The sequence below is a fragment of the Triticum urartu genome, chromosome 3 (genome assembly GCF_003073215.2).
Source record: "Triticum urartu cultivar G1812 chromosome 3, Tu2.1, whole genome shotgun sequence".
Taxonomy (NCBI): domain Eukaryota; kingdom Viridiplantae; phylum Streptophyta; class Magnoliopsida; order Poales; family Poaceae; genus Triticum; species Triticum urartu.
The window spans coordinates 551,560,133-551,584,525 of NC_053024.1; the positions used below are offsets into that span (position 1 = coordinate 551,560,133).

The 24,393-nt window shown below is 44.8% G+C and overlaps 1 protein-coding gene across 1 annotated transcript; it reads right to left on the reverse strand.

The window, feature by feature from the left end:
- Positions 1-17,190: 17,190 nt before the first annotated feature.
- LOC125548686 lies at positions 17,191-18,415 on the reverse strand. Its single transcript, XM_048712241.1, has one exon. The coding sequence runs from the start codon at positions 18,394-18,396 to the stop codon at positions 17,356-17,358; it is 1,041 nt and encodes a 346-aa protein (XP_048568198.1). The 5' UTR covers positions 18,397-18,415; the 3' UTR covers positions 17,191-17,355.
- Positions 18,416-24,393: the final 5,978 nt, after the last annotated feature.

The following is a 24,393-nucleotide window of genomic DNA, read 5'->3' on the forward strand; positions in this document are numbered from 1 at the left end:
GCTGTTATTCTCTGGCGACGGCAGACGAACCAGTAAACCCTCGTACAGTCGCACTCCCCTCTGCGTGGGAAACAACTGCGGAGTCTTCCCTGCCTCTGTGTCGTTCCCTTCCTAGGCCTCGCCGTTGTCCACCACCCTGGTGCTCTCGGCGCGGCCTGGTCAACATGGTCAATGACCGACATGCATCTGAAGTGTACTGTACGTGGATAGGCCGACAGCTGGGTCCATGGCCGCACACAAGGAATTGCCTCCTTATTACGCGCAACATAATGATTCCTCCACCTGACATCAGGGACCCACCAAAAGGGCCTATGTATTTCGTGAAAAAACGTTACCGCCACTGACAGCTCAGACCCACCAGCTATATCTTTGCACGCAAGGAAGTGCCTCCTTATTACGCTAAAAAAATGAATACCCCCTGCTAGCTGGGACCCACCTTGGTGGGAGGCTGACTTGTGGGCCTACTAAGTTGACGGGGACGGGGGGCTTTGTCAACTTAGTCAATATGCACGATTCTAGTTCCAGTGACCGTACGATGTCCATCCAACGGCCGTAGTGCTTCTTCAACCTCTGGTCTTCTTGCTCCAGCCGCCCAAACCAGCGCCGGTCGTGCCTCATGCTCCTGCCTCCCATGGCCGGCTGCGATGCGGCGGAGGCCTCACCGCCCCCTACTACTCCCACCGCTGGCCAGGCCATCCCTCTACTCACCCACACCCCCTGTTATTCTGCGGCGACAGCAGCCTCACACCGCAGCGAACCAGTGAACCCTCGTACTCCTCTACGCGTGGGCATCCACTGCCGCGTCTTCCCCGGCTCCGCGTCGTCCCCTTCCTAGGCCTCGCCGTCGTCCACCGCCCTGGTGCTCTCGGCGCAGCATGGTCAACGTGGTCAAGGAACGGCTTCCATCGGACATGGACTGTACGTGGAGAGGCTAACAGCTGGGTCCACGGCCGTAGCAAGGAAGTGCCTCCTTATTACGTGCAAAATAATTATTCCTCCACCTGACAGCGGGGACCCATCGGACGGGCCACCGTATTTCGCCCCCCTGACTGCTGGGACCCACCAGCTACATCTTCGCACACAAGGAAGTGCCTGACAGTTGGGACCCACCTGGTCGAAGCGTACGTAGCGTTGTCATTCTGGTCGCAAACGTGTACGTACATATATACTGGTCGATGTAGAGGCACGCACGTGTCGTAGTAGAGGCGCGCACGTAGCATGTACATGTACGTACAACGGCTAGGGTGCAAGAAAGAAAATACGGCCACGTATGTGTACATACGGGCGGGGTCTCGAACGCCTACTCGCGCATACGTACGGCCAGGGCTCGTGTACATGGCTGGGTCGGAACGGAGAAACAGCGTCGTCGTCGTGTTCATGGGGAGGCAACGGAATGCGTCGTGTTCATCGGGAGGGCTTGGACGGAACAGGCGATGGAAACGAGGCCTGACGTACCACAGAACGGAGGAAACGGCCTTGTGTTCGACCGGCCATGTTCGAAAAGGGATCCTGTTCATCGGGAGGGGTCTGGCGTACCGCAAAATGGAGGAAACGGACCTCCTACGGTCAAAATGGGGGTCATGTTGATCAGGAGGGGTGTGGCGTACCGCAAAACGGACGAAACGAACTTGTGTTGGAGCGCTACGGTCGAAACGGGGGTCCTGTTCATCGGGAGGGGTGTGGCGTACCGCAAAATAGGACTCCACGGGATACTGTTCATCTCTACCGTCGACCCCCTCCAGCCTCCACGAGGTACTATTCATCCACCGTCGACCTCCTCCAGCCTCCACCTGCGACTGTTCATCCACGAGCTCCTGTTCATCTAGCCTCCACCGCGCGCTACTCCACCGGCTACTTTTCAACCAGCCCTCTCCACTGGCTCCTGTTCAACCACCCTCCACGGGCTACTGTTCATCCTTCCCTCCACCGTCTACTGTTCATCATGCCCTCCACGGGGTGGTCCTGTTCATCCAGCCCTCCACGGGGTCCTGTTCATCCAGCCCCAACCGACTCGATCGATCGGGGTCCTGTTCATCCAGAGGCAACACCACAGGGTCATGTTCATCCACCCCCACCGGGAATTGTTCATCCACCCCCCCCCCCCCCCCCGCAATGCTTACTATTCATCCAGAGGCAGCATCGATCGGCTTCAATTAGTAGCAGTAGCGAAGGAATCGCTCGATCGGGTTCAGTTAACAGCCATCGATCGATCGCTCGGGTTATGTAACGCGTAGCCTGCAATGCAATCGCTCGGGTTTAGTTAGAGCCCAACGCCTTGCTCGGGTTCAGTTAGAGCCAACGCCTCGCACACACGCGCGTACGTGTACGAGAGAAGCGCGCATCGCTCGGCCCCTGACCTCCCACCATAACCGGGAACTCCCCGAAATTTTCCTCCCCCTCGCTTCTACCACGGTTTTTTCCGTCATGGACGGCCCAAAGAATATCATGCAGCTGCGTCTCCGGCCCTCCCAGGACGAAAAGCCCATTTTCTGTCATGATTTTTTGTCATAGAAGTAGGAGCCTACCACATCTATGATGATACCGGGTTTTGTCACAATTATCATCATAGAAGTGTCATATGTATGACAGGAAAAAAATTCGTTCGGCCCAAAATGTCACGAATGTGTCTTTTTTTTGTAGTGCCAGCTAGTTTTTGGAGCTGCTTTAGGTCTGTTGGCGTTGCCAATTGTGACAGGGCTCAGTTTTTTGCTAGGCTTGCTTCAATTCCTCTATTGTAAACAATGAACCCGAGTAGTTTTCCGGCTGGAACAACGAAAAAGCATTTTTCCGGATTGAGACGTATGTCATATGTTCGGAGGTTGTAGAATGTAAGGCGTAAGTCGTCTACCAATGATTAGACATGTTTAGTTTTGATGACTACATCATCTACGTATGCCTCCACCGTCTTGACAATTTCTTTTCCAGGCATGTTTGAGTCATGCGTTGGTAGGTGGCGCTAGTGTTTTTGAGTCCGAAAGGCATAGTGTTGAAGCAGAAAGGCCCATACGGAGTAATGAATGCCGTTGCGGCCTGATCGGATTCCTTCATCTTAATTTGATGATATTCGGAGTATGCGTCGAGGAAACACAGTGAATCATGTCCTACAGTCGCATCAATGATATGGTCAATATGGGGCAATGGGAAGGGGTCTTTAGGGCAGACCTTGTTGAGGTCTTTGAAATCGACACAAAGGCGCTAGGATTTGTCCTTCTTTGGCACCATGACCAGGTTTGCTAGCCAGTCCGGGTGTTTGATCTCTCTGCTGAACCCGGCTTCAAGTCGCTTCGCTAGCTCCTCCCACATAGCTTGTCGCTTGGGTTCGAAAAATCGCCGCAGCGTTTGCTTGACTGGTTTGAACCCCTTTATTATGTTGAGGCTATGTTCGGCCAGTCTGCATGGGATTCCTAGCATATCCGAAGGATGCCAAGTGAAGATGTCCCAATTTTCATGCGGGAATGCTTTTAGAGCGGCGTCGATCGTTGGATCTAGCTGTGCTCCAATGGCTGCTGTTTTGTTAGGATCCGTTGGGTGTACTTGAAATTTGACTATTTCTTCTGCTGGCTTGAAGGAAGTGGATTTGGGCCTCTTGTCGAGGATTACATCGTCCTTGTCCACTATGGAGCATAGAGTAGTTAGCTCCCCGGCTGCGAGGGCCTCGGATAGCGCCTCGAGGGCCAGGGATGCGGTTTTGTTTTCAGTGCGGAGTGCTATATCTGGATCACGAGTGATAGTGATAACTCCGTTGGGCCCTGGCATTTTGAGCTGCATGTACCCGTAATGGGGTATGGCTTGAAAGCGTGTGAACGTGTCTCGCCCCAACATGGCGTGATATCCGCTGTTGAAAGGTGCCACGTGGAAGAGCAACTCTTCGGACCTGTAGTTCTGCAGCGTGCCAAATACGACGTCAAGTTTAATCTTCCCCAAACTTCATGCTTCTCGACTGGGGATAATGCCTCGGAAGGTGGTGCCGCCTTGCTCAATGTGACTTTTGTCCATTTGCATTTTTTGGAGCGTATCTTCGTAGATGAGGTTCAGTCCACTGCCACCATCCATGAGCACTTTGGTGACCCGAAAGCCATCCACAATTGGGTTTAAGACCAAGGCGGCTAGTGCTCGGACTGATCTGGCCCTTGGCTCATCATCGGCGGTGAAAGTTATCGCCGTGTCGTTCGAAGGATTTATTGCGGCTGCCTAGTTGACTTTGGCGAGGTCGTGTAATGCCCTTTTGTGTCAGTTATTGGAAGAAAAGGTCTCAAAGACCATAAAAACATTGAGATCGATGTCTTATGAAGAGTTCCTCTCTTGAGTGATGTTGGTGAGGATGGCCTCGCCGCTCTTAGCCACCTGCCGGAGTACCCAACATGCTATGAAGGCTATGTGTTGGTTCGATATTCGGTGTCGTATGTATCTGACAAGGTTTGTCGAGGAGGTCGTCAAGGATAGTTCTGTGTCCCGTGAAGGGCTTGATTTTTTTGTCCATGGGATGATGATCGGGTGCCCCTTAAGGGTGCATCCTTTTTGTCTGTCCGGTGGGCTGCTTAAAGGCAGGAGGTTCCCACCGGGCTGTCTGGGCCTTCCAGGCATTTTCCATTGTGTAGTACTTCTGTATGATGTGTGCCAAATCTGCAAAGTGCAGTATGCGGCGGCAATTGAGGGCGTTGAGGATTCCCTCGTCCGTACAGTCGCAAAAAAATACTGAAACCGTGTCGTCATCGCAACAATCTTTAATCTTGTTTTTAACAAGGAGGAATCTGGCCCAAAAGTGATGGACCATTTCCTCAGGTTGCTGCCGCACATACATTCGGTTGCGTATGTCTGGAGGATCTGAATTGCTTGGGGAATATTGCTTGTGGTGGGTGGGCGGGCTAAAATCCGAACCCTGACCCACTATTGCATCCGGAGTTTGAAAAATTTCCGAGATCACCAGTCGAGGATCTGGAGTGTCCTGGTAGCTTTTGGGCTCAACGCCCAGTTCTTTGTTCGGAGGACATGAGGTCTCTTCTCGAAGATGGGTATCCGGCTCGCAGGGCTCGGAGATCCGAACATAACTTGTTCTTAACTTAGGGGAAGATGCGTTATCGGCTTGTTCCTCCACGACCGCTACCAGGTGGGTGATCGGTGGGGACTTGATTTCCCTCTGATCGGGTTTAAGCCCAATCCGATCATAGTCTATTGCAACCCCCAGAGTGGTGATGCGATCTATTAGTTTGTTTAAGGATGAGACATCTGCTGGATCCATATTTTCGGGGTGTTCAAGGCCGATGAGAGGATGATGTTCAGGGATTTCGGGGGCTGCCTTTGGCTTAACGGCCAAGCGGGCGCCCATGGTAAAACCGCCGAGTTGGAGGACCTGTCCTGGAGCTAGGGCCCTTCCAGTGGTAATGTTGTTGTTAATGACAAGGCGAGCCATCAATCCTGCCATCGAAGACACATTGGAACTCTCATTCGAAAGCACCAATGTCGGTGTCAAAACCGACCGATCTCGGGTAGGGGGTCCCGAACTGTGCGTCTGAGGATCGAAGGTAACATGAGACAAAGGGGACACGATGTTTACCCAGGTTCGGGCCCTCTTAATGGAGCTAATACCCTACTTCCTGCTTGATTGACTTTGATGAGTATAGGGGTTACAAGAGTCGATCAACCTCGAGATCGTAATGGCTAAACCCTAGATGTCTAGCCTATGTAAATTCTAATAGCCTGTACGGACTGAACCCTCCGGTTTATATAGACATCGGAGGGGCCTAGGGTTGTACAGAGTCGGTTTACAAAGGAAGGAAACTACACATTCAGATGCCAAGCTTGATACCCACGCAAAGGAGAGTCTTGTCCGGACACGGGTGAAAGCCTTCTTTCTTGTATCTTGATAGCCCATTAGTCCGGCCCACATCACACAGCCCGGTCACCCGAGGACCCCATAATCCAGGACTCCCTCAGTGCCCTCCATAAGATTCAGAGTAGCAGTTGCATAGGATCTGTTCCTGTCAAGCTCAGGTATACAACATCTAATAACACCATCTACTCCTTCTTTATAAAGGTGTGGGTCATCCCAGACGTAATGTCTTAAATCATAGAAAAACCTTTTCTTTTGCTGGTATGTAAAACTAGGTGGTATAAATTTAGCGACAATATAATTAGCATAATCAACATACCATGTAGCATTACGAGAAGCATTTATGACATTTAATTGTTCATTAGGAAAACTATCATCAATAGGTAGTGGGTCATCAAGAACATTTTATAACCTAGACAAGTTGTCTGCAACGGGGTTCCCAGCTCCCTTTCTATCAACAATATGCAAATCAAATTCTTGTAGCAAGAGAACCCATCTAATAAGTCTAGGTTTAGCATCTTTCTTTTCCCTAAGATATTTAATAGTAGCATGATCAGTGTGAACAGTTACTTTGGAATCAACAATATAAGGTCTGAACTTATCACAAGCAAAAACAACTACTATAAATTCGTTTTCAGTGGTAGCATAATTTCTCTGGGCACTGTCTAGAGTCTTACTAGCATACTGAATAACATTTAATTTCTTATCAACTCTTTGTCCTAGAACAACACCAACAACATAATAACTAACATCACACATAATTTCAAAGGGTAGGTTCCAATCAGGTGGTTGAACTATAGGTGCAGAAATCAAGGCTTTCTTAAGTATTTCAAATGCTTTTACACAATCATCATAAGAAACAAAAGGAATATCTTTTTGTAAGAGATTACTGAGAGGCCTAGAGATTTTAGTGAAGTATTTAATAAAACTCCTATGGAAACCATCATGACCAAGGAAACTTCTTATACCTTTATTATCTTTAGGACACGCCATCTTTTCAATAGCATCTACTTTAGCTTTATCAACTTCAATACCTCTTTCAGAAATTTTATGCCCCAAGACAGTACCTTCATTAACCATAAAGTGGCACTTCTCCCAATTCAAGACAAGATTAGTTTCTTCACATCTCTGCAAAACTCGATCAAGGTTGCTTAAGCAATCATCAGAATAAGTTCCGTAAACAGAGAAATCATCCATGAAAACCTCAACAATCTTTTCACAAAAGTCGGAGAATATAGCAGTCATACATCTTTGAAATGTAGCAGGTGCATTACATAAACCAAAAGGCATACGTCTATAAGCAAAGGTATCGAAAGTGCAAGTAAAAGTGGTTTTCTCTTGATCTTCCTTTGACACGGGTATTTGAGAGAAACCAAAATAACCATCTAGAAAGCAAAAGTGAGTATGTTTGGATAATCTTTCTAGCATTTGATCAATAAAAGGTAGAGGGTAATGATATTTTCTAGTAGCTTTATTCAATTTGTGGAAATCAATTACCATTCTATAACCTGTAACAATTCTTTGAGGAATCAATTCATTCTTATCATTTGGAACAACAGTAATACCTCCCTTCTTTGGAACATAATGAACATGACTTACCCATTGACTTTCAGCAATGGGATAAATTATACCTGCCTCTAGAAGCTTTAGTATTTCATTTATTACCACTTCTTTCATCTTAGGATTTAACCGTCGTTGATAATCAATGACTGGTTTAGCATCTTTCTCCAATTTAATTTTGTGCTGACATAAAGTGGGACTAATGCCCTTAAGATCATCAAGAGTACATCCAATAGCGGCACAGTGCTTCTTCGGAGTTTTCAATGATTTCTTTTCTTCATGATCTGAAAGGTTAGCACTAATAATAACATGATATATGTTCTTTTCATCAAGATAAGCATATTTCAGAGTATTAGGTAATTGTTTAAGCTCAAACACGGCATCACCCTTAGGTGGGGGAGGATCCCCAAGGATTTCAAGATACAAATTGTGTTTCAAAATAGGTCCTTGATTAAAGAATACTTCATATGTTTCCCTTCTTTCATTCATAAACATATCATTTTCATGGTCTAGCAAATATTGTTCTAAAGGATAATTAGGAGGCACGACAATAGAAGCAAGACCAATAATTTCATCCTTACTAGGCAATTCTTTATCATGGGGTTGTCTACGGAATTTAGAGAAATTAAAATCATGAGAAATATCTCCTAACACAACAGTAACAATATCTTTCTCGCAATCTATCTTAGCATTAACAGTATTCAAGAAGGGTCTACCAAATATAATGGGACAAAAATTATCTTTTGGGGAAGCGAGAACAAGAAAATCAGTAGGATATTTTATCTTCCCACACAAGACTTCAACATCTCTAACAATCCCAATTGGTGATATATTACCTCTATTGGCAAGCTTAATAGTCACATCAATAGCTTCTATCTCGGCAGGAGCAATATCATTCATAATTTCTTTATATAAGGTATAAGGAATTGCGCTCACACTAGCACCCACATCACATAAGCCATGATAACAATGATCTCCTATTTTAATAGAAACAACAAGCATGCCAACAACAGGTCTATGTTTGTCTTTAGTATCAGGCTAGCAGCTTCATCACAGAGATAAATAACATGCCCATCATATTACCAACCAAGAGATCCTTAACCATAGCAATACTAGGTTCAACTTTAATTTGTTCATAGGTTGTAGGCGTTTTAGTATAACTCTTACGAACCATAGTTGAAGCTTTAGCATGATCCTTTGTTCTAACAGGGAATGGTGTCTTCTCAATATAAGCACTGGGAACAATAGGATCAACATTATAAATAATAGTTTCTTCTTCAACTTTAATAGGTTCTACTACTTTAACTTCAATGGGAGGATGATATTTAAACCACTTCTCCTCAGTGAGATCGACATGAGTAGAAAATGATTCACAAAAAGAAGCTACTATCTAAGAGTCAAGTCCATATTTAGTGCTAAAATCACAAAAAGCGTCGGTATCCATAAAAGATTTAACACAATCAAACTTAAGGTTTATACCTGACTCATTACCTTCGTTGAGATCCCAATCTTCAGAGTTGCGTTTAATTCTTTCCAATAAATCCCATTTGAATCCAATATCGTTCTTCATATAGGAACCAGTACAAGAAGTATCGAGCATCGATCGATCATTATGAGAAAGCCGAGCATAATTTTTTTGAATAATAATTTCTCTTGAGAGCTCATGATTGGGGCATGAATATAACATTGACTTAAGCCTCCCCCAAGCTTGAGAGATACTTTCTCCTTCACGAGGCCAAAAATTATATATATAATTCCGACCATGATGAACCAGATGCATAGGATAAAACTTCTGATGAAATCCCAATTTCAATCGGTTGTAGTTCCATGATACAATATCATCCAATAGCCTATACCATGTCAATGCCTTTACCTTCAAAGATAAAGGGAAGACTTTCTTCTTGACAACATCCTCGGGCATACCTGCAAGCTTGAATAATCCACAAACTTTATCCACATAGATTAGGTGCATATCGGGATGTAATGTTCCATTTCCTGCATAAGGATTAGCTAGCAGTTTCTCTATCATACCTGAAGGAATTTCATATAGATATTTTCAGTAGGTGCGGTAGGTTGAGGAGCAATTAATTGTGGTTCCGGTCGAGGTGAAGATACCCCGAACAAACCCCTTAAAGGATTATTTTCCATAGTAACAAGTGACAGTAAATTTCAGCACACTATATAAATGTATCCTTATCAAACGCACTTTACTTCCCGGCAACGGCGCCAGAAAAGAGTCTTGATGACCCACAAGTATAGGGGATCTATCGTAGTCCTTTTGATAAGTAAGAGTGTCGAACCCAACGAGGAGCAGAAGGAAATGACAAGTGGTTTTCAGCAAGGTATTCTCCGCAAGCACTGAAATTATCGGTAACAGATAGTTTTATGATAAGATAATTAGTAATGGGTAACAAGTAAATAAAGTAACTAAGGTGCAGCAAGGTGGCCCAATCCTTTTTATAGCAAAGGACAAGCCTGGACGAACTCTTATATAATGCAAAGCGCTCCTGAGGACACATGGGAATTGTTGTCAAGTTAGTTTTCATCATGCTCATATGATTCACGTTCGTTACTTTGATAATTTGATATGTGGGCGGACCGGTGCTTGGGTGCTTCCCTTACTTGGAAAATCCTCTCACTTATGATTAACCCCTCTCGCAAGCATCCGCAACTACGAAAGAAGAATTAAGGTAAACCTAACCATAGCATGAAACATATGGATCCAAATCATCCCCTTATGAAGCAACGCATAAACTAGGGTTTAAGCTTCTGTCACTCTAGCAACCCATCATTTACTTATTACTTCCCAATTCCTTCCCCTAGGACCAAATAATGGTGAAGTGTCATGTAGTCGACGTTCACATAACACCACTAGAGGAGAGACAACATACATCTCATCAAAATATCAAACGAATACCAAATTCACATGATTACTTATAACAAGACTTCTCCCATGTTCTCAGGAACAAATGTAACTACTCACAAAGCATATTCATAATCATAATTAGAGGAGTATTAATTATCATTAAGGATCTGAACATATGATCTTCCATCGAATAAACCAACTAGCATCAACTACAAGGAGTAATCAATAGTACTAGCAACCCACATGTACAAATCTGAGGTTTTGGGACCAAGATCGAATACAAGATATGAACTAGGGTTTTAGAGGAGATGGTGCTGGTGAAGATGTTGATGGAGATTGACCCTCCCTCGATGAGAGGATCGATGGTGATGACGATGGCGATGATTCCCCCCCCCCCCGGAGGGATGTTTCCCCGGCATAAGAGCTCCGCCGGAGCCCTAGATTAGTTCTGCCCAGGTTCCACCTCGAGACAGCGGCGCTTCGTCCCGAAAGCTTATTCTTGATTTTTTTTTCCAGGGTAAAAGACACCATATAGTAGAAGATGGGCACCGGAGGCCTGCCAGGGGGGCCACAAGGTTGGGGGGCGCGCCCTCCACCCTTGTGGCTGGCTGGTGGCCCCCCTCTGGTTCTTTCTTTGCCCAATATTTTTTTATATATTCCAAAAATAAGCTCTGTGAAGTTTCAGGACTTTTGAAGTTGTGCAGAATAGGTCTCTAATATTTGCTCATTTTCCACTCCAGAATTCCAGCTGTCGGCATTCTCCCTCTTCATGTAAACCTTGTAAAATAAGAGAGAATAGGCATAAGAATTGTGATTTAATGTGTAACAACAGCCCATAATGCAATAAATATAAACATAAAAGCATGTTGCAAAATGGACGTATCAATCCAGTGCCCAGTGCTAGTTCATGTTTGTTGCATGTTTTTTGTTTCATAGAATATCTATACCAAACAAAGTCCAAACGCGATAAAAACTTAAGGAGATTTTTTGGAATATATATGGATTTTGGGGATTGGAATCAACGCGAGACGACGCCTGAGGGGCTCACAAGCCACAGGGGCGCGTCCTAGGGGGTAGGGCGCGCCCTGAACCCTTGTGGTCACCCCGTAAGGCGGTTGGTGCCCTTCTTCCACCGCAAGAAAGCTAATATCCGGGTAAAAATTGTGGTAAAATTTCGGCCCAATCGGAGTTACGGATTTCCAGGAATTTAAGAAACAGTGAAAGGCCAGAATCTGGGAACGTAGAAGCAGAAGGAAATGGAGAGAGAGAGAGAGGTCCAATCTCGGAGGGGCTCTCGCCCCTCCGCCGCCATGGAGGCCATGGACCAGAGGGAAAATCCTTCTCCCATATAGGGGGGAGGTCAAGGAAGAATAAGGAGGGGGACTCTCTCCCCCTCTCTCCTGGTGGCACCGGAACGCCGCTGGGGCCATCATCGTGACGGCGATCTACACCAACAACTTCGCCGTCGTCATCACCAACTCTCTCCCCCTCTATGCAGTGGTGTAACACCTGTTCTCCCTGCTGTAATCTCTACTCAAACATGGTGCTCAATGCTATATATTATTTCCCAATGATGTATGGCTATCCTATGATGTTTGAGTAGATCCGTTTTGTCCTATGGGTTGATTAATGATCATGATTGGTTTGAGTTGTATGTTTTGTTATTGGTGTTATCCTATGGTGCTCTCTGTGCCACGCAAGCGTGAGGGATCCCCGCTATAGGGTTTGCAATATGTTCATGATTTGCTTATGGTGGGTATCGTGAGTGACATAAGCACTGACCCGAGTAAGTAGGTTGTTTGAGTATGGGAGTAAAGAGGACTTGATACCTTATAATGCTATGGTTGGGTTTTACCTTAATGATCTTTAGTAGTTGTGGATGCTTCCTAGAGTTCCGGTCATAAGTGCCTATGATACAAGTAGAGAAAGTATGTTAGCTTATGCATCTCCCTCATATAAAATTGCAATAATGATTACCGGTCTAGTTATCGATTGCCTAGAGACAAATAACTTTCTTGTGACAAAAAGCTCTCTACTAAAACTAACTTAATTGTTTCTTTATCTAAACAGCCCCTAGTTTTTATTTACATGCTCTTCATATAGAGAGAAAAAGAGAGAAGGGGCAATGCTACTATGCTTTTACCACACTTGTGCTTCAGAGTAGCACCATGTTCTTCATATAGAGAGTCTCTTGAGTTATCATTTTCATATACTAGTGGAAATTTTCATTATAGAACTTGGCTTGTATATTCCGATGATGGGCTTCCTCAAATGCCCGAGGTCTTCATGAGCAAGCAAGTTGGATGCACACCCACGTAGTTTTCAGTTTGAGCTTTCATACACTTATAGCTCTAGTGCATCCGTTACATGGCAATCCCTACTCACTTGCATCGATATCGATTGATGGGCATCTCCATAGCACATTATTTTGCCTAGTTGATGTAAGACTTTCTCCCTTTTGTCTTCCCCACACAACCTCCACCATCATATTCTATTCCACCTATACTGCTATATCCATGGCTCACGCTCATGTATTGCGTGAAAGTTAAAAAGGCTTGAGAACATTAAATGCATGAAACAATTGCTTGGCTTGTCATCAGGGTTGTGCATGATGAAATACTTTGTGTGATGAAGATGGAGCATAGCCAGACTATATGATATTGTAGGGATAACTTTCTTTGGCCATGTTATTTTGAGAAGACATGATTGCTTTGTTAGTATGCTTAAAGTATTATTGTCTTAATGTCAAATGATAGACTATTTCTTTGAATCACTCGTATCTTAATATTCAGGCCATGATTATATTATGTGATCAAGATTATGCTAGGTAGCATTCCAAATCAAAAATTATCATTTTTATTATTTACCTACTCGAGGATGAGTAGGAATTAAGCTTGGGGATGCTGATATGTCTCTGTCATATCTATAATTTTTGATTGTTTCATGCCAATATTCTACAACTTTCATATACTTTTGGCAACTTTTTATATTATTTTTGGGACTAACATATTGATCCAGTACCAGTTCCTGTTTGTTGCATGTTTTTTGTTTCGCAGAATATCCATACCAAACAAAGTCCAAACACGATAAAAACTTATGGAGACTTTTTTGGAATATGTGCGATTTTTGGGAATTGGAATCAACGTGAGACGATGCTCGAGGGGCCCACAAGCCACAGGGCGCTCCCTGGACCCTTGTGGCCACCCCATAAGGCGGTTCTTTCCCTTCTTTCGCCGCAAGAAAGTTAATATCTGGATAACAATCATGTTAAAATTTCAGCCCAATCGGAGTTACGGATCTCCGGGAATTTAAGAAACGGTGAAAGGCCATAATCTGGGAACGCGGAAATAGAAGGAAACACACACACACACACACACACAGAGAGAGAGAGAGAGATCCAATCTCGGAGGGGCTCTCGCCCCTCTGCCGCCATGGAGGCAATGGACTAGAGGGGAAACCCTTCTCCCATCTAGGGGGGAGGTCAAGGAAGAATAAGAAGAAGGGGGGCTCTCTCCCCCTCTCTCCCGGTGGCACTGGAACGTCACCGGGGCCATCATTGCGACGACGATCTACACCAACAACTTTGCCGCTGTCATCACCAACTCTCTCCCCATCTATGAAGTGGTGTAACACCTCTTCTCCCTTCTGTAATCTCTACTTAAACATGGTGTTCAACACTATATATTATTTCCCAATGATGTATGGCTATCCTATGATGTTAGAGTAATTCCGTTTTGTCCTATGGGTTGATTGATGATCATGATTGGTTTGAGTTGTATGTTTTATTATTGGTGCTCTCCATGTCGCGCAAGCGTGAGGGATCCCCACTGTAGGGTTTGCAATATGTTCATGATTTGCTTATGGTGGGTGTGGCGTGAGTGACAGAAGCACAGACCCGAGTAAGTAGGTTGTTTGCGTATGGGAGTAAAGAGGACTTGATACCTTATAATGCTATGGTTGTGTTTTACCTTAGTGATCTTTAGTAGTTGCGGGTGCTTCCTAGAGTTCCGATCATAAGTGCATATGATCCAAGTAGAGAAAGCATGTTCGCTTATGCCTCTCCCTCATATAAAATTGCAATAATGATTACCGGTCTAGTTATCGATTGCCTAGGGACAAATAACTTTCTTGTGACAAAAAACTCTCTACTAAAACTAACTTAATTGTTTCTTTATCTAAACAGCCCCTAGTTTTTATTTACATGCTCTTTATTATCTTGCAAACCTATCCTATCACACCTACAAAGTACTTCTAGTTTCATACTTGTTCTAGGTAAAGTGAACGTTAAGTGTGTGTAGAGTTGTATCGGTGGTCGATAGAACTTGAGGGAATATTCGTTCTACCTTTAGCTCCTCGTTGGGTTCGACACTCTTACTTATCAAGAAAGGATACAATTGATCCCCTATACTTGTGGGTTATCACCGCTCTGGACCACCTTCCCCTTCCCTCCGTCGCCATGGAAGCCTCACAGGCGCCGCTCGTCACTGTGGATGTCATCCATGCGCCAACCCCTTCGACGAATCTAGTCGCCGGCCATGTCGCGCCTATCATGGGTGCAAGTCTGACAATAGTGTATGGGTGTACGAATTGGAGGGCATACCCTAACTATGGCATAGTTGTTGCACTCGGATTTACGAGTTCAGGCCCCTCATGGTGGAGGTAAAGACCCTATGTCTCGGTGCTCTGGAGCTGTGCTTGATTGAGTGTATGATTAGAAAGGTTGTGAACCCTTGCCATGGAGCCGAGGGGTGGCTTATATAGAGCCCGCCGGCCCCTCATGAATGCCGCCATAACCAAGGGTTAAAGGGGGAGTTTAAGGGTGCCTGTTACTGGTAACAGATGTATTGATTACACTTGATGAGGGTGGACACACCTCATGCCCGTTGCGGTTCTAGGGGGACCCCTTGTCTTCATCATCTATGTGATCGTAGGTTTAGTCGAGTGAAGGAGGTCAGTCGACTGAGACTTTGTCCTTTGAATAGTTGGTATCTTCCAAGTGGATCATCTGGTTGCAGAGCATTTGAATGCTGGCTTGGCCCTGGGGCCCAGCGTAAGGTGCATGGGGTCCAAGGGTAGGGTCTGTAGGTCAGGCCTATTACCTAACCTTACTATATAACCCCATCATTAGCCCCCGAATCAGTCGAGGTTAGTCAGGCTGAGTCGAAACGATTCTCCAATCAATCTGAGTGCTTCAGAGGCACTCGCAAGCTTCTATTGTTCATCCGACGACTTCGTCCTCTCACGATGCTTCGACCCATTCCAGAATATGTGATCTCCGAGTGAAGTCATGTAGCAGTCTTGAGCCAGACGAAGGATGTGTCTTCGGAGTGAAATGCGTCCTCACGCGCCGGGTGGCAGGTTAGACCCGAGCGTTTTTGGAAGGGTTTTAAAGAGCAAGCAATCGGGTTGCCAGATCCCGAATTTCGTGAGATTTGAAATCAGAGATGAGCGCGCGCGAACGTTTGTGATGCGGTGAGTGGGGAAAGTGGGGCGTGACGCCTCGATTTTTGCCCCGCTTTTCTCCACGTACCGCAGGATCTCCGCCAGCAGGATTTGGGGTGATCCGCGGGCCCGAGGGCCAACGGTGCGGATCCGCGGGCGGAGAGATTGGAGGTATAAAAGGCTGTCACGTTGGAGAAGGAGAGAAATGAATCTCCATTTGCCCCCTTGCCCTCAATCTCCCACTCTTCTTCTCCGCCTCCCCTCTGCGCGAGTCCGCTCAGCGCCGGAGCACTCCGCCGCGATGGCGAAAGACAAGACATTGTACTACCATCCATAAAACTCAACGAGACCTTGAGATCTACCTAAAGGCCTGAAACTCCTACCTAACACTTGATACTAATGATGTCAAATGCATCCTATGACAAAAAGAACACGTAGAATAGAAGCATGGAAGTAGTGAAATATCTTTCATAAAACCTAATAATGGTTAAACATACGACATTAAAACCTCATGGTTGAACCATTTCGCATCGAGATATGTTGTCTTTGTTTCCAGAAGAAACCCAAAAACATAATATTCTTGGCCTGGCGGTGAGTGAACTGGGGAAGATAACGAGGGAGCTAGTACCTGCGCACAGGGCGGATGCTGCCACATAAAAATCTCTTGGCCCACCCGTATCGGATCCAATTAGTTACCATTGAAAATAAGTTTGTGCTTTCCATTTGAGATATTGCAGTTGAACAAAGATAGAAGGTCCAAAGATATTGTCCTTGGGTGATAGATGTGGAATAAAAACATAAGTTGCCCATTAGTTTTCTCAAGCAATGAAAACAAAAGATTAGTTCAAATCTTCAAATAGCAATCCGAGGTGGTTAGTAATAATAAACTACTACAAAAGTACTAAAGAACTGATCGTTGGAACCGGAGAACTCGCCTAGGACTGACAGGACATCTATTGCTACCTCCGAAGGTCAGAAGCATCTAATCTCTGGCAAAACACCACAACTCTAAATTCACACCCAACAACTCTGAGGGTGTCCCAATCCCAGACAACCTGACCGTCTGAGAGGACAAGAAACAGCAAGCAACCACTAACAGAAGAACCCCCCCCCCCCTCCACCACACCCCTGGGCGGCGATCACTTCACCACTTAAACACAACACAAGCCAAGAAAATAATAGTGGAGGCGTCGTGGCATGCATCGTATGGGTAAGGAAGGCCTATCTGCGAAATAGAAATAAATTAGAGAGAAAGAAATCAAGAGCTCAAACTAAGAGATCTGAAAAACATATTTGCACAGAAGTGTTGTTTTCCTTGTTTCAATGTGATCAGGAAAAAAATGTAATCAACTTTCAGAAAAGCAAATTATATATACATAAATTTTTATTGTTACAGAAGTGTGAGCTGCAAATCATGTATATGTAAATTATTAGTGTTACAAAAGTAGGAAAACTAACAATAGTTCTCATAAATCATTAGAATGTGGTGGCATGAAATAACCTCTTTGTTGGTTTGAGAACCTAGTGCGAGTGTTCATAGCACGAATGATGACGTGAATGAGGCGCCATCCAGCATACGGTATCTTATTACAATACATATAGGGTAAAGCAGGCAGACCAAGTAGGACATGGCCTGACAGCAGACTATTATTCCTCATCAGAGCACAGACTTGATCAAGTTGGTGCCGTGACTCCTGCAAGATCTGGATTTATGCTTAATCATACGCACACCAGCAATCCCGTTGCCGTTCCCATTGGCATTGCCTTTGGAGTCGCCCTTGCTGTTGCTGTTGGCTTTGCCCTCATCATTGTCATTGCCGGGTAACACTAGCTCCATGCCGGTGAAGACAGCAAATATGTCGTCAACCAACGAATGGCCGCAGCGCTCATCGAAGTCCTTAGTTTCAACGAAGTTGGTGACGCAAAACCTGCCTGAACCCAGGCTGACAACTTGGGTGGGGCACTGACTGTGCGGGTACCACCCCTCTGGCATGTCAGTATCCTCCCAGATTCGAGTGTGCTCCCGCAGCGGCTCCTCCCCTCTGAGGACACCGGAGATGTCGGCGACGCAGGGGAGGTGGATGTTGCGCTCAGAGACGCCAAGCCAGAGGCCGAGCTCCGGGTCATACTCCGCCCTGCCATGAAACGGCATGAGCCAGTTGCCAGCCTTGCTCCACTCGCAAGCCAGCGTGTCAAAGTAGGTGCCGACGCCCCTGATGGAGATACAGATGGTGTGGCCGCCAACCAGGGCATATGAACAGATGGAGGCTTGTTTGTAGGCCGGGTCGTGGACGAAAGGCGGCGGCGGGAGGGCGTCGCAGTGCCAGGCCTTGCTGGAGTGGTTGCAGCGCCTGCGGTACGAGATAGACTCAAACTGGACCTGACCCTCCTTGTTGGGCCTGAGGATCCTGTCCATGATGTAGAGGCCTCCGCCTTCGCCTTGGCCTTCCTTGGAGGTGGTCGGATTTGGAGGGATGGAGAAGGACAAGGGGGAGGACTTGGGCGTGTGGAGGCTGGGCATGGTGTCGATGCAGTGGGTGTCGGCATCGAAGCGGAAGATGCGCGCGGAGCTGTCGGTGAAGAAGAGCTTGGTTTCAGTGAGAGGGAAGCAATTCATCTCGCCCCATCGATCGTACCGAGTCTTGGCGCATATCGATGGTTTCATGTTCACCATCGGTGCCGGCGGCCGAATATACATCGGCTTCTTCTTCTTCTTGTTGTTGTGCCCCGCCCCCGCCGAGGAGTTAGCTGATAGGGTTGACTTGTCGGGCATGCCTGTCAATGGAGGCACCACTTTGGCATGTTCCGCTGCTTCTTCTGGTGTTGGGTAGAAAACTGGTTGTGGGACAGGTCGAAGCGCCGCAGCGTGTACGTGAATTTCTGGCAATCCGACACCAGGATGTTCAAAAACCGCCGGGCGCTCATCTCCGATCAATCCAACCGCAGGAAGGAAAGAGGATCTTTACAGGATCCCTTGTTTAAGGATGCAGCACACTGACCACCAGGACAACGAAGAACTTGTGTCTAACATTTCTTTCTTTTCTTTTATTTCTTTTAGGTCGCGATCTCACTGGTTCGCTCATTTCTGGACTGTTTTTTTCTATTTTTTTCTTGTTCCCTTTTCATTTTATTTACTTAAATACGTGAACGTTTTTTCAAATGCGTGAACTTTTTTTTTCAAATTCCATGAACTTTTATCAAAATTGATGAACTTCTTTTCAAACTTGATGAACTTTTTTTTTCATTCGATGAACTTTCTCAAATTTGGTGAACTTTTTTCAAAATTGACAAACCTTTTTTTCAAATTTTATGAACTTTTCTTTTCGATGAACTCTTTTCAAAGTTGATGAACATTTTTTCAAATTTCGATGAACTTTTTTGAAAATTCAATGAACTTTTTTCAGAATCGATGAACTTTTCTCAAAGTCGATAAATGTTTTTTTCAAACTCGATGAACTTTTTTGAAATTCTTTGAACTTTTTCAGAATCGATGAACTTTTTTTCAAAGTCGATGAACTTTTCTCAAATTTGATGATTTTTCCCAAATTTGATGAACTGTTTTTTGAAACGATGAATGTTCTCAAATTAGTCATTTTTTCATATTAATGAACTTTGTGAATATGTGAACGTTTTCTAATTCGTGAACTTTTTTTGAATAGACTAATGTTAATTTGCTTGTTCATGATTTTTTTAAGAAAATCATGTTTATCCAAATTGACTTTCCTTCTTTTAAAAGAAAATCATGTTTATCCAAATTGTTATCAAATAATACCAAAAATATAATTGATACACAGATAGCGCAGCTACTATCATTCTTATAATGTTCGCGCTAACTTGAGACCGAAGTATGTGGCTAGTCCAGTGGTTCGCAAGATGCTTGAGGAATATAGTGTGCAGGTTCGATTCCACGTATAGCATCTTTTTGGAGCGTTTTTGGTTTTTGGTGTGAGCAGCGAGCGCTTCCGTTTTTGCCACGTGATGGGCCAGCCCATATCAGGAAGCGCGTGGGCGCCAGAACTCCAGCCGGCGCTGAAGGCGCCGGTTAGGAGCTCTCCTGCTGGACGCTTGTTGCGTCCAACAGGGCGACGTGACTGGGCCAGCCCAAACTAACGAACAGCAGTCGAAATAGGCGCCGACGCGACTGGGCCAGCCCAAGCTAGCGAAAGTCGAACTAATTTTTTTGAGGCTTTTGTAAGAATCGAACTCTGGATTATTTTTTTGAGAACTTTTTCATTCATATCACGAATCAGTACAAAGTAGTTGACCCTTACAAACACACTGAAACGCAAACACAAAGGAGCATGAACACCTAGAGTACCCTAAGACAACCATAATACAAGAAGATCTCTGAGCCACGTGTCATCATCCCTGAATCTTGAGAGAAAACCCCTGCAGCAGAAGGATCTGCAACCAGTCGCAAGCAAGTCATCATCTTCGACCACGGTACAATTGCCGCCACGCTGCTTCCTCCTTTCTTGACACCGGCGCTGAGAGGGCATGGACATCAATCCAACACACCTGCAATAGCCGTCTCCATCTTTGGCTTTGAGTATCGCGAAAAGTGTCTCTTTCGGAAGGAAGAGAACTCGAGTCATCCGACCGTTCCAGCACCTCGGCCGGACCATCCACACGGACAAAACAGGATCTCCCACCAGCATCAGGGCAGAGAAAGAAGAAGAACAACAGTAGCAAATCATACCAACAAGGAAGAAGAAGGGTCTTCGTCTCCCTGCATCCATTGCCCATCTGAGGACCCAAACAGCCAGTGCCGATGGACCTCCAGCCACCATAGCCCGCGACCTCGACAAGATCCGGGGATCCCTAGCCCCGTTGGCTCCTAGACGAAGGCAAAAGCCTCGCCTGACCGCGAACGGAGCCCGGAGAAACTTATTCCGACGCGACACCACCGCAACGGCCTTGGCAGCGTCTCCCTCAACCCTAACCTTACCACACACCCACCTAGCGAACAGACCTGAGGTTCCCCCTCCCTTCCGCCACCGGAGCGGCCGACGGAGAGAGAGGGAACCGGCGGCGTCACCGGCGGCGCGCAAGGGAACCCTCGTCGCCTTCCTTGATCGCCTCGTGCGATCCTACTTTCCCGAGGCGGGTCTTCCCTCCCCGAGCCCAATTGACCCCTGGATCTCATGCTCGCGAAGAGGTGCTAGTACCAGTTGAGCTAGGGTACTTTGTTGTATATTTGGCTGCGCGAAATACTTACGAACCGTAACTAGCGCCGATACCCTTCTTAGAAAAAGAAAAAACTAGCGCCGATACTATTTTTTTGAAATTTCAAACGCAAAACAATTTTTTTTGAAAAAAATGCGAATGTTTATGAAACATAAATACATTCCAAATTTGTGAAGATATTTTAGAAAAATCAGACATTTTCAAAAAAGGAACTTTTTCGAAAATAATGAACAATTTTTTAAACACAATTTTCCTACACTCTCGAAAAAATTCAAAATGCGATTTTTTTAAAAAATTCCATAAAAAGTAGTAACACGAACATTTTTTGAACATCTAGAACAAAATTTGAAAACATGAACAATTTTTTTCAAAACTGGAATTTTTTTCAAAACAGGAACATTTCTTTGAAAGTCCAAACCAAAATTTGAAACACGAACATTTTTTGAACATCTAGAACATTTTATGGAAAAAAGCCTGAGTGATTTATGTCACACAAACACTTTTCAACTTTGTAAAAGAATTATTTACAAACAAAAACATTTTCTAAATTTTTGAACAAATTTTGAAAACTGGAACATTTTCTGAAATTCCCAAAAAGATCTTAATTTGTGAACAGATTTCAACAATTGAATTTGTGAAAGCATATGGAAAAAAGGAACATTTTTTTAAAATTTCTATATTTTTTTGATTATTTGAACACAATTGAAAAATGTGAAAGTTTTCTGAATTTGCGAACAAATTTTGAAAACAGGAACATTTTTTGGATTTTGTGAACAATTTTTAAAAGCAGACACAATTTCGAAAACAAGAATATTTACTAATTCATGAACAAAATTTAAAAATGTGAACATTTTTTATTTTATGAAAAAAAGTAAAACATGAATATTTTCTGAATTTTTGAACAAATATGGAAGACAGAAACATATTTCTTAAACCGAACATTTTTTAGTTTGTGTACAAAAAGTCAAAAGGACAAACACTTTTTGAAATTTGGAACATTTTTCGAAAATAAGAGAACATTTTTGAAATTCTAAACATTTTCGAGATTTCTGAAGAAAAATTTAAAAGTAGGAACATTTTCTGAAAAATCAAACAAAATTTGAAAATTTCAATTTTTTCTAAATTTCTGAAACATTCGTTAAAAATAGAAAAAAGTTCAAAAAGAAAATAGTAGGAAGAAAGAAAATAAAAAACAGACAGAAAAAAGAAACATAAAAAAGATAGAGAAAAGATGAAAAAAGAAAGATTAATCAAAAGTAAAAACAAAAAAGAATATAAAAAGAAAACCCGGTTCAAGAACCTTCTAGAAGATTCCCAAAACTGGAAAAAAACGGCTGGGAACATCCATAGAAGGTTCCCAAAACCGGTATGGTTGGAACGCTAACAGCCCCCCCCCCCTGAGCGCTCGGTCGATACTTGTGCGGTAGCCCGACTGTTTGCCGCAAAGAGCGGCAAATAGGGTTTTCCGGCGAGATTGGCTGTGGGTGGGTGAGGTATGTCTAGGGCACACGATTGCTTCTTCTTCTTTTATTATTATTAGGGGGTTGACCGGTGGTTTTGTTGGGTCGGACCATGGCCCAAATGTTTTTTGGGGCCTGGTAAACCAAACCCTTTTTCCTTTCCTTTTTTGCAAATTACTGTAGAACTTTATTTATTCTCCCAGCATTTCCTATTTGGCGCCTGTGGCGTGGAGGAAAAGGTGCGCCTGGCAGTTTAGAACTCAAGACCTCTCGAGTCAGAGCATACCGCTGTAACCACTATGCCATCTCGATAGAATGTGCCAACATAGTTCCTTTTCCACTTTTATTCTCTTTAGTTGGGGGAACTTTTATCTTTTTCCTGCTTTTCTTCTTTTTTAAATGCGCCAATTTTCAAAATCGATGCATTTCTTCCTTTTCCACTTTTATCCGCTTCTTTTTCTCCATGTGTGTGTGACACAACGTGAAGTTGCTTTGTCTTTTTAGGTAATCGTGAAGTTGCTCAGGGACTCATGCCCCAACCCATTTACCAGACTAAAACACCTAGCAAAGGAAAAAATCCCAGCAAATACGAAGCACAGCAACAGTCCACGCACAACCCCTTTATTTCATGTTGCTCGACCGACAAGATCTAATCGATGTATCACGTAGATTTTGGTTTCGGTAGAGAGACGCCTTTGGGTTTCCCCTCTCGTTAGGGTTTCTTCTCCTCTCGGCGGCGACGCGCTTCGTCCTAACGTAGAGACTGCTCTACCCCGCTATCCTCCTCCCATCGGCGATCATGCGGGCCCGTGCGTCACGGGCGGAGGGGTGAGGGGATCAGATGGGGACAACACCTCCCGTGGAATAGTTTTTCTCGGGAAAGAGAACCATGGATGATGGGGCTTCAGGATCCAGCACGGCTGTGTCCGATCTGGAGGCTATGATGGAGGAACTGGGATTGAAGGAGGATGATCTCCAGGACGTGGTGGTGGATGACGAGGAATTGCAGGCAGAGGTGACCTGATGCATGGCGATCGCAAGGGTCCACACGGTGAAACCCTACAGTCAATACTGGTTCTATAAGAACATGAGGGTTGCTTGGGGTCTGGCTAAAGAAGTGAAGATTAGGCTGCTAGAAGAGAATCTCTACACGCTGCAGTTTTCGTGCCTTGGGGATTGGGAGCGCGTGATGAAGGATGGGTCATGGACGTTCAAAGGCAAAGCGGTGGTCCTGGCTCCTTATGATGGCTACACTAAGCCATCGACAATAGAGCTCAATAAGATAGGTGTATGGATACAGATCCATGACCTTCCAGATGGGTTCTTCTCCAAGATCAAGGCACTTGCTGCTATAGTGGGTGAGTTTATTTATGCTACCAAAGTCACACGATTTTGCAGGAAACTTTGCTCGTGTTCGGGTGAGGATAGACGTAACCAAACCATTGAAGAATGATGTTTCTCTAGTGATTAAAAAGAAAGAGACTCTATAGAGAGTTCTCTTCAGGATCAAATTTGAATGGCTCCCAGATTGGTGCTCAGTCTGTGGTTATCATGGGCACCTGTTCAAGGAGTGCGGTGACGGGGTCCATCCCCCGACAGCACTTGTGTTTAAGGATCTGAAAGCTTCGTGGTTTAAGGGGCCAGGTCAAGGACCAGGAGGAGGAAGAGGTTCGGGAGGAAACATAGGACGAGGCAGATCAGGTCACGGGGAAAGGTGCTTAGTTTTGGGTTTAATCTTGCAGTGTCCTCACCCAATGACAGTAGGAGTGGCGAGGCACGTATTTGTATTGTTGCCATCAAGCATAAAAAGATGGGGTTTTCATCATATTGCTTGAGTTTATCCCTCTACATCATGTCATCTTACTTAAGGCGTTACTCCGTTCAATACTCTAGATGCATGCTGGATAGCGGTCGATGTGTGGAGTAATAATAGTAGATGCAGAATCGTTTCGGTCTACTTGATACGGACGTGATGCCTATATGCATAATCATTGTCTTGGATATCATCATAACTTTACGCTTTTCTATCAATTGCTCGACAGTAATTT